Source organism: Aquarana catesbeiana, linkage group LG03 (assembly GCF_042186555.1).
Source record: "Aquarana catesbeiana isolate 2022-GZ linkage group LG03, ASM4218655v1, whole genome shotgun sequence".
In the NCBI taxonomy this organism is placed as follows: Eukaryota; Metazoa; Chordata; class Amphibia; order Anura; family Ranidae; genus Aquarana; species Aquarana catesbeiana.
Window position 1 is genome coordinate 547,970,698 of NC_133326.1, and position 11,675 is coordinate 547,982,372.

The 11,675-nt window shown below is 42.9% G+C and overlaps 1 protein-coding gene across 2 annotated transcripts in view; it reads right to left on the reverse strand.

Moving 5' to 3' along the window:
• Positions 1–10,600, reverse strand: part of IL17RA (interleukin 17 receptor A) — a 65,807-nt gene extending 55,207 nt beyond the window's left edge. For both annotated transcript variants that reach the window (XM_073621578.1, XM_073621576.1), the window contains exon 1: positions 10,407–10,600. In XM_073621578.1, coding sequence (XP_073477679.1) covers positions 10,407–10,514 — 108 coding nt within the window. In that variant the 5' untranslated portion in view covers positions 10,515–10,600. The remainder of the gene's footprint in view (positions 1–10,406) is intronic.
• Between the last annotated feature and the right edge of the window lie 1,075 nt (positions 10,601–11,675).

Genomic DNA, 11,675 nt, shown 5'->3' on the forward strand with positions numbered 1-11,675 from the left:
ATCTGTCCAATGAGGACCCGAGACAGCAGCTGGAGCTCGTTCTCATTGCTGGAAAGATCGGGTTCAGGTAAGTAAAAGGGGGGCAACGGCACCACAAGGGTTTACAACCCCTTTAAAGGTCACAGATCAGAGATTCTATATTGTCTGACACCAAAAGCCTTACGCATCATCTAAAACAGAAAATTCACTAATTATTACATACAAATAAATAAATAATAATACAAAAAAGCCCCACTAGGCATTAAAACCTTAAGCTCTCATCACACAAAGAGCTGAACTATTCATATAGGCCACATCTTTTTCCCTACTCTATCCAAAATGAAAACGTTTTGGACAGTTAGGATTTATTAGAACAGTTACTTCATTAGCTGTGAGAACTGGAAGAATGAATCCTTGTCTTTATGGACCTTGCTTTGTGCACTGGTGCACAGCCATGTTGGAACAGGAAGGTGCCAAGCCCAACACCTGAAAAACAACCCCACACCATAATCCCCCTCCACCAAATGATTTGGACCAGTACACAAAGCAAGGTCCATAAAGACATGAATGTGCGAGTCTGGGGTAGAGGAACTTGACTGGTGTGCACAGAGTCCTGACCTCAACCCGACAGAACACCTTTGGGGTGAATTAGTGTTGAGACTGTGAGCCAGGCCTTCCCGTCCTCATCAGTGCCTGACCTCACAAATGCGCTTCTGGAAGAATGGTCAAACATTAACAGACACACTCCTAAACCTTGTGGACAGCCTTTCCAGAAGAGTTGAAGCTGTTATAGCTGCAAAGGGTGGGCCAAATCAATATTGAACCCTACAGACTAAGATTGGGATGCCATTAAAGTTCATGTGTGTGTAAAGGCAGGCGTCCCAAAACTTTTGGTAATATAGTATATTTCCAAGTTTTAGAGCAGATTATGCTCCCATCCAGACAATGTCTTTTTCAGGGAAGGCCTTGCATTATTCAGCACAACAAAGCTAAACCGCATACTGCATCTATGATAACAGCATGGCTTTGTAGTAGAAGAGTCCAGGTGCTTAACTGACCTGCCTGCAGTCCAGTTCCTTTACCAATGGAAATAATTTGGTGCCTCTTGAAACAAAAAATATGACAAAGAAGACCCAGGACTGTTGAGCAGTTAGAATCTTATATCAGGCAATAATGGGACAGCATTCTCTCCCAAAACTCCAGCAACTGGTCTCCTCAGTTCGCAGACGTCCATAAAGTGTTGTTAAAAGAAATGGGATGCTACACCATGGTAAACATGGCCCTGTCCCAACTTTAAGACGTGTTGGTGCCATTTCAAATTACCTTATTTTTGTCCTTAAAATTGTACATTTTCTCAGTTTAAACATTTGGTATGTTTTCTCTAAAAAAAAAATATTGGTTTAGGAGACTTGCAAATCACTGCATTCTGTCGATTTTACACAGCATCTACACTTTTTTGGAATTGTAATATTAGTATTTATTGGTGCATGATCGAGTTATAGGAAACTCTCAAACCAATTCATTCAAATATAAACTCCTCACACACTGTTACTTCATCGTATGTTTCCCTAGGTCTCAAACTCATGTTGGTAGTGCCTGGAGTGGAACCTGAAGGGACCTTGCTTCATATTTTCTGGGAATGTACTAAATTGAAGGACTTCTGGACCGTGGAGGAACAGATGATCAAAACTATCATGGGGGTGCACCATGCCGGGACAAGGTCATTCGGTGCCCAGGGCGAAGATGAAAAACTGCGCCCCCCCCTGTAAAGAAACAAGAAAATACTTAAAACATACAAAATTAAAATTAGGTTTACGTCAAATCATTTTTAATAAATCGGCAAAAATGTCAACAATTCTGTGTTTTTCTGTCAATATGGGGTGCTGTGTGTACATTAATGAGGAATAAAATGAACTTAAATGATTTTAGCAAATGGCTGCAATATAACAAAGAGTGAAAAATTTAAGGGGGTCTGAATACTTTCCGTCCCCACTGTATATATTATAAATAAAACATCTAATTAAAAACAATCTTTATATATTTAGGCAAAAATGTATTCTGCTACATGTTTTGGTAAAAAAAAAAATCCCAATAAGTGTATATTAATTGGTTCCCTTCCTCTAAATGATTCCGCCCCTTCTGACACCCCCCCCCCCCCCCCCCCCCAGCTACATGCATGTACAGCCACGGCCAAAAGTTTTGCGAATGACACACATTTATTTTCACAATGTCTGCTGCTTCAGTGTTTTTAGATCTTTTTGTGACAGATGTTACTATGGTATACTGAAGTATAATTACAAGCATTTCATAAGTGTCAAAGGCTTTTATTGACAATTACATTATTTTGCAGAGAGTCAATATTTGCAGTGTTGACCCTTCTTTTTCAGGACCTCTGCGGTTCACCCTGGCATGCTGTCAGTCAACTTCTGGGCCACATCATGACTGATAGCAGCCCATTCTTGCATAATCAATGCTTGGAGTTCCTCAGAGTTTGTGGGGTTTTTTTGTTCACCCGCTTCTTGAGGATTGACCACAAGTACTCAGTGGGATTAAGATATGGGGAGTTTCCTGGCCATGAACCCCAAATTTCGATGTTTTATTCTCCAAGCCACTTGGTTATCACTTTCACTATATGGCAAGGTGCTCCATCATGCTGGAAAAGGCATTTTTCATCACTCTCTCTCAGAGGATGTTTTTGTACCATTCTTTATTCTTGGCTGTGTTCTTAGGCAAAATTGTGAGTGAGCCCACTCCCTTGGCTGAGAAGTAACCCCTCACATGAATGGTCTCAGGATGCTTTACTGTTGGCATGACACAGGAGTGATGGTAGCGCTCACCTTTTTCTTCTCTGTACAAGGTTTTTTCCGGATGCCCCAAACAGGAAGGGGAGTCAGAGAAAATTACTTTACCCCAGTCCTCAGCAGTGCAATCCTTAGATCTTTTGCAGAATATCAGTCTGTCCCTGATGTTTTTCCTGGAGAGAAGGAACTTCTTTGCTGCCCTTCTTGACACCAGGCCATCCTCCAAAAGTCTTCTCCCCACTGTGTGTGCAGATGCATTCACACCTAGAGGTCGACCGATATATCGCCGATATTTGAGGTTTTTTTCTTAATCGGCATCGGCTGATTGTGCTGATAAAAAAGGCCGATATAACTCAGCGGACTTGCAAAGGACTTCTGAAGTCAATACAAGTTGCCTGTATTCTTCTCTGAAGCTTCTCCCCCTCTCTGGGCAGCCTGCCAAATCTGATAAAAAGAACCTGAATTGATACAATGTTTACACTTCTGAATGAGCTGAACTCCCTGTGTAGAAGCTCTCAGTTTAACCATTTAAAGACTAAATCTTTTCTGACACTTGTTGCTTACAAGTAAAAATTCTGTATTTTCTGCTGGAAAATCACTTAGAACCCCCAAACATTATATATTTTTTTTTTTGCAGAGACCCTAGGGAATAAAATAGCGGTTGTTGCAATATTTTATGTCACACGGTATTTGCGCAGCGGTCTTTCAAACGCATTTTTTTTTTTTTTTTAAATACACTAATAAATTTACAAAAAAAACTAAGCAGTAAAGTTAGCCCATTGTTTTTCGTCCAAAAGTTTTGATTACCTGTTTTTGTGTATTTATTTTTAAGATATATTTTTTTTTAAACTAAATTCTACATACAAGTGAACTGATTGGAGGTTTGTTTTGTTTAATAAATGTTTAAATGTAAAAAATTTTCTGTATCACTTTAGGTTGCTTCCACACTGCAGCGGGCATGCGTTGACGGTAAAACGCTGCTAGTTTTAGCGGCGCTTTACCTAGGGGAGCTTATAACCCAGCTAGCAGCCGAGGAAGGGGTTAAATGCGCCCCTGAAGCGCCGCTGCCGAAACACTTTGCAGGCGCTTTGGCAGCGGTGCGCATTCATTTCAATGGGCAGGAGTGGTGGTATACACCGCTCCAAAGATGCTGCTTGCAGGACTTTTTTTTTAACCTCCTGCCAGCGCATCGCCTCAGTGTGAAAGCACTCGGGATATCACACTGAGACTGCAGGGAAGACGTTTTACAGGCTCTTTACAGGCGCTATTTTTAGCCCAAAAGCACCTGAAAAACGCCCCAGTGTGAAAGGGGTCTAACTGTTAAATTTTATGAGATGAAGGAAAAAAAAAAAAAAGAAAAAAAAAAAAAAATCGGCCTAATATATCGGCCCAAAAAAATCGGCATCACATATCGGCCATCGGCCACCGAGATTTCTAAATATCGGCATCGGCCAGAGAAAAACCCATATCGGTCGACCTCTATTCACACCTGCCTGCTGCCATTCCTGAGCAAGCTCTGCACTGGTGGTGCCCTGATCCCACAGCTGAATCAACTGTAGGAGACGGTCCTGATGCTTGCTGGACTTTCATGGGCGCCATGAAGCCTTCTTCACAAATGCAGTGGAAATGTTTTTTATCGGATAAAGTTAATTTTCATGGCAAAGAGGGACTTTGCAATTAATTACAATTCATCTGATTACTCTTCATAACATTCTGGAAGTATATGGAAATTGCCATCATAAAAACTGAGGCAGCAGACTTTGTAAAAATTAATATTTGTGTCATTGTCAAAAAATTTGGCCACAGCTGTAGAGCTGCCTCACCTGTAAATCCTGTTGGTCTGCCTTTTGCACTACTCACTACTTCTATTTTATTTTCTTTTAAATGTTAAGAGTGACCCTGTAATATGTCATGTACGGTTGATTGTTTTTTTCTTAGTGTTTTTTATGCTGTATATGTAATGGTTTCAATAAAACTTTCTTTTCGATGCAAAAAACCTGACAGGGTTATAACCCTCCCTTATCCAAAATAAAAAAATTAAATAAAATTGCCTTTAAACTTTGCAGTGCAGGTGCAGCCCCAATGTATGGGATAACATTTTAGTTTTTCAGAGTTTAGCTTTTAGCCTAGGTTCACATTGAAGTGATTTGGCATGCGATTTGACATGTCACATTGCATGCCAGATCGGCGGTTATTGCCGGCAATGCAGTCTTTGCGGTGCCGCACCAAATCCCAAAAGTCGTTTCTGTACTACTTTTGGCAACTTCAATAGACATCTGTGCAGGAACCCACACAAATGTCTCTGAAATCGCCCCTAAAGTTGGAACTGACATGCGGGTATAAAATCGTGCGAGTTCAGCTGAACTCACATGATTTCAATCCCGCAGCAGTGTGAACCTGGGTTAAAAGGAGAAGTAGGGCCAAAGCTCTTTTGACCCTACTTCTTCTATGGGTCATAGGAGCGCACTTAGCTCTGCACTCCTGTGATCTGTATCCAGCCGACAATGGACTAAATTCCGCTGTTGGCTGATATTATTAAGCTGGTCCAGGCTCTGGATGGATCCTGAGTTTAATGTTGGAATCCACCCAGATTCATGACTGGCAGCTGGCTTAACTTCTCAGCGCATTGCTGAGAGCCTAAGCCTGTTTCTCTTGCCCCTTCACAGCTCAGTGCTCCAGTGAGCGCTGGAGGGGCAAAGAAGAGCGCAGATCCAGTGACTAACAGTCACCGCACTATGCTCACCGTTTTACATCACACACATACAAATAAGTGACTATTCAGTGGCAGAGACAGCAAGCACACAACAGCATACAGTCAAAGACTTTGGGCATTAGGGTTGCACTGATACTGAGCATTTGCATGAGTACTCGCTTGTCTCTTGTCCATTTATCTTCAGTGCAGCTGAGGCCGCAGAGAAAGGGACTGGAGAATCTGTGTACTCAGTCCCTTTCCCTGTCTAAAAAGGGAGATGTCAGGGCTCAGAGATATCCCACCAAAGCCACCCCCCAACAGGCCTTTAAAAAAAGAAAGAAAAAAAAAAAAAAAAAAAAACACAACACACACACTTGTAAAAAAAAAAAACCCACAACACAAAAAAATATATAAATTGTAAAAAAATGAAAAATAAAAAAATAAAGAAAAAAAAACTACTGACAGAGTTCACACCTTGACATAAAAAAAAAAAAGTATCGGTAAACGGTATCGGTGAGTAAGAAAGAAAAGGAAAAAAAAAAAAAAAAGTATCGGTACTTGTACTCGGTCTTAAAAAAGTGGTATCGGGGCAACCCTAAAAGGCATGATACAGGGGATGGTCAGAGACTGCAGACATGATATAGGAGATGGTCAGAGACTGCAGACACGATGCATGAGATGGTCAGAGACTGTGAACAAGCTATAGGAGTTGTTGGAGACTGAGGACATGCTTCAGGAGACAGTCCTAGACTGGAGACATGAAAATGCCATTAATGACTGCTATAACAGGGCAATAAAGAAATATAAATTAGTGCCTGCAGAAGCCTGGATGGCCACAAAAAAAAAAGTGCCAAAGGGCTGTATGTGACCCCCAGGCTGCATGTTGGCACCAGGGCCCTAAACCTCTGCACATCAATCTAGCATGTGCGGTGCTATAGCTCATGTATGTCTGCACTGCAGGGCAATTGCTACTCCACCAGCAGTACATGTACCCTGGGCACCCCTGACAGATTCAGGTAGTTCTGCATCTTATGGTAAAATTCATCAAACAGTCTGGAATCTGAGCAATTATTACATACTGTATATCATATTCAGTGTTTCCTGTTACGTTACATATTTTTATATTTTTTATTAGTTCATTATGATACATATTTTTACAATTTATATTTCGGATTGCTATGTTCCGTATTTTTTATATTTTGGATCGCTATGTTATGTATTTTCATAATTTGGTTTGCTATAGGTGTGCGCAGCCCATTGCATTAAGCTTAAAACACACATGCCTTGCACTGCAACCTCGGCAGTGAATGAATGGGAAGTGCTCTGTGCTGAGTGGCTTCCCGTTCATTCTCAAACTGAAGCACAGAAAACAGTTTACTATGCTTTCGTCATGAATGAACACAGTGAATACACTCACTGTGTTCATTTATAAAAAGGAAAGGGCCGGTAAATTACAGATTTACTAGCCCATTCCCTCACTCTCCATCCTGAAACATCCCCCACAGCAGCCGGAGGGAGAGGAGAAGGGGGGAGCCAGCAGCACTGCCGGAGTGGATTGCTATATTTCGGATTGCTATGTTCCGTATGTTTGTATTTTGGATTGGTATGTTCCGTATGTTTATAATTTTAGATTGCTAGGTTCTGTATTTTTATATTTCTGATTGTTATGTCCTGTATGTAGCACCCTCTACCAATAGGTAGGTGCTAGTATAGGATTTTTACTAGGGAGACTTTCAGCACAGGTAAATTTAGGCAGGCCTGTGCTTTGAGCTGGGCCTGTCTGTTTTGATCTGGGGGGCAGGGAGTGGTTAGTGTAGCAGTGGGTGTGACCACCTGTGCTCGGCCAGGTGAAGTGGAGAATGGAGTACTAGACAGCAGCAGGAGGGAACCCCCATCTGGGGGGGGGGGGGGTGCCGGTCGCAGGAGGAGGCTCGGGGAGAGCTGTGAGGGAACTTCACTTTTACACGGTCACTAGTGAAGTCCCCATCATTACACGGTTATTGATGAGGAACGCCTGGAGCAGGGGGGCAGGTGAAGCTGTCGGAACGTACGGTCCGGTTAAGTTCTCCATCAAGGACTTGGGGCAGAGAAAGGTCAGTGAGTGTACCACAGTGGAGGGCTGGATGTACCAGGAAGTCTGTGAGGGAACTTCACTTTTACACGGTCATTAGTGAAGTCCTCATCATTAGACGGTCATTGATGAGGAGTCCTGGATCAGAAGAGAGACTGTGGGAAATAGTGTCAAATCGATGTGGCCTAAGGGCACAGGATTTGCAAGCTGGGCTAGCTGGGAACAGTAGTCCACCATTCCACCACATACTTTTAAACTACTAGGCCTCCGGGGAGAGGTAATGCACGCCTCTGGCCTAGTAGCAGCGAGCAACCAGAGTCAGCATTTAGAAACTATTCAGAGTGGGTCCTTTTGCTTACAGAAGAAGATGTGACAGGAAATGAATGTGCTTCAGTATAAGTTTGTGCAGGAGAGGATTTCTGGAAACTTCACCCTTACATGTTCATGGGTGAAGTCCTTATCTTTACATGGTAACTGATGAGGAAGTTCTGGAAGCAATAGTCTGCAGGAGTTACGCAGAGGAGGAGCAATAGTCTGCAGTGTGATGTAGGAAAATGACTCTGGCTGTTAAACATGCGCATCATTTCTTCAGGATCAAACTGTGTGCTAACTCTATAAAATCTCTAAATATGATGGCAAACTGTTCTATGGGCATCCCATATACCCCTTTCCCCCAACCAAGTTGTACCCCCCAATAAACAAGACAAAACAAAGCAAATGACTGTTCATTGTCAAGATATATATGGGAGTCTGGCAGCGGGGTGATATGGTGGATGTTTGGTACTAGTGGCAACTAGACCGCTACACGTATTATGTTTTGTATTAGTTTGTTAAAGTAGAACTATAGGCATTGACATTAGCTCGTGAAGTGTGACGAGAGGCTAAACCCGCCCCCCCCCCCAAAAAAAACAGGCAAGTTCACGGATATTAATATGGATATCCTGCGATGGTGAAATCCAATGTTCCCGCATGACAATAACGTGTTACACTCATTTGCAGGTTTACAGGATAAATTTGAACTGGCACACACAACCTTTTATAGATATCTGCAGCTCCGCCATGCACTGTATGCACAATTTGGTAGCTCTGGCAGCAGATTCTCTGACTATAAATCACAAGGCTCTAACGGTCTGATCTCAGATATCTACTCCCACTTGGTACATGCCACCTTGACATCTTCTTCACTAGAGGTCTGAACTAAGGCCCCTTTCACACTGGGGTGCTTTGCAGGTGCTACAGCGCTAAAAATAACGCCTGCAAAGCGTCCTGAAACATCCGCTGCTGTCTCTCCAGTCTGAAAGCCCCGAGGGCTTTCAGACTGGAGTGGTGCGCTGGCAGCACGGTAAAAAAAGTCCTGCTAGCAGCACCTTTGGAGCGGTGTGTATACCACTCCTCCACCGCTCCTGCCCATTTAAATCATAGGGGCAGCGCGGCTATACAGCCTGATTCACACCTATGCATTTTTAGTGCTTTTTGCTCTACAGTCTATTTAACATGGTTTCCTATGGAACACGTTCTGTAGTGCAATTCTACAAAATGCAAAAAGGACTAACAATGCATAGGTGTGAATCAGGCCTTAGTGGATCCAACCTGTCCCTCCTTCAGTTCACCAATCGATACAGTCAGTTAATCAAATTCTGCCCTATGAGAAGTTGGTGTTTGAGCACAGGGGATGACCTAATAAGTACAACAAAATTTGGGACATTTGGAGCTCCCCACCTGGGGATTATATAGATTTACTTGCCATGATTTGGAATCCCCTTGCCCAATAAAATCAATGTTATAATAGTTTCAACTGTAGTCATTGTATGTCATGTATGCTATCACGGCCTACACATATCTACACCTGACCTGGTTTATGTTTGATTGGTCTCTATGGTTTTGAGACACATTGACGTCATTATTTGCCTTAATGTTGCAATACCTTTTATGGACAATAAGGTTTGTTCAACATTGTATATTGCATTTTTATCTCTTGCAATAAAAAGAGTTTAAAAAAAATGGGGGGGGGGGGGGGGGAGAGTAGTAGAACTATAGACGAAACCTTTTTTTTTCTTTTTTTCCCCATTTTGGATAAGGGGGGTTTATAACCCCGGTCAGATTTATTTTTTCCACCATTTGTGTCCCATTGTGGAGATTTCCCTTCACTTCCTGTCCCATAGCAAAAATTGGAAGCGAAAGGAAATCCCTCCAAATTAAGAGAATCCCTCGGGGGACCCCCAGGCCATTAGAACTAGTGTCCCCATTGGAAGATTTCTCCTCCATTTCTTTTCTGGGGACAACCCTCCTCCATTTTCTTTTACTTTCATTTTCAAAGATACAGTAATAGTAAACAGGACAAATAGAGAGGGTGAACCCCCCCCCCTAACACAGACAGCAATAAAAACTGACAGGGGTATCCAAAACTAAAAAAAAGTTTTGCCTTTAGTAATATTTTGCGTTAAGTGGTGGAAATACAAATCAGTAAACACAAGACTCTTCTAATATCTCAGCCAATCGGAGATGCTGTTCACTCCTGGGCTCCACCCACAGAACATCCTGTATGGCAGGCTCTGATACATTGTATCCTGATAGAGGCGATCACTTCCATTGCCAGCAGTGTATTCCATAAAGATGAAACACAATGGAAGTGATTGTTTATAATGGAACACACGAAAGGCTTTGCAATGATAGAAGTTTTACCCTCCATCTGATGATTTCTATATTTGGATAAATCATACACAATCACTCAGCTTGATAGAAAATATCGGCCGATTATTGCCAGTGAGAACAGAACAATCAGAAGGACACTTGTATGACAAGCACAGAAGTCATGGTAGGGAGTGACTCCCCGGAAATGGGGACGCATATCCCGGGTACTTACCGGCTGAGAGCAGTTCTCCCCCTGCCCGATCACTGGCAGCCCCCATACAGCGGTGATAAGTACAGACAGGCCGATCAGAGCCCGGCAGAAGAGCTCAGCACCCCCCATACTGGACCAGTGACAGCACAACCCCGCACTGACAGCATACCAGCCCACTTCCTACTAGACTCACACGGCTACTATGCAAATAACCAGCACGACACCAGCCAATCAGAGAGCCGGCCAGGCCAGGTGAGGGAGGACCTTTCCGGAAACTCAGTGCTGGGGGAATCCCAGGTATTCAAAGGAGGGGCGGGGCCAGAGCTGCACACTAGGGCGAGTGTCAGTTTTCCCGGATGGGAACCTCGGTAGAAGATGGATGGAGGACTACAAGTCCCAGCCTGGGTGCATGGCATAGGGATCAATGACTGATCCGAAACTACAGCCACGTGATATATAAATACTGCTGTATATGTCAGCTACTGTAATATCATGATCTGCCCCCTGAAGTCCCAATCTGTTAGCTCTATCATGTAATGTCCTGTAGTTTTGGAAAATACTGCTGTGATGTCATTATCTTCCCTTTAACACCTTATTATCAGTCTGGGGGTTTCATATTCAGACATGTAGTCTGAATATTAACAATATATTAACATATTATTCATAATGCTCTGTGTGACACTTTACATTAAAGTAGAACTATGGGCAAAACTTTTAATTTTTTTATTTTGGATAAATCAAAGGAGGGTTATAACCCCTGTCAGATTTTTTTTTCGCAATCTGTGTCCCATTGCAGAGATTTCCCTTCACTTCCTGTCCCAAAGCCTAACAGGAAGTGAGGGGAAATTCCTGTACATCAAGGGAATTCCTGGGGGACCCCCAGGTCAGCAGAAGTAGTGTCCCCATTGGAAGATTTCCCCTCTATTTCTTTTCTGGGATTTCATGGATAATGGTAAACAGGACAAATAGAGAGGGTGAATCTCCTTAAGGGGGTACAGACCGCAATAACAACTGACAGGTGTTCTAACCCCTCTCAACCTCGCTGAACTCATACAATTTCAAACCGGCAATGCAGTCTGACTTCAGGGGCGATTTGACAGACATTTGTGCGGGTTCATGCACAGATGTCTATTTAAATCGCTCCCGAAGTCGCTAAAAGAGGTACAGGAACTACTTTTGGGAATCGGTGCAGTGCCACACTGATTCGGACTGTGCCATTTCTGGCAATATCCGCCGATTTGGCATGCGAACATCCATTGTAATAGAAAAAAAGCCCGACAGGACCTCTTT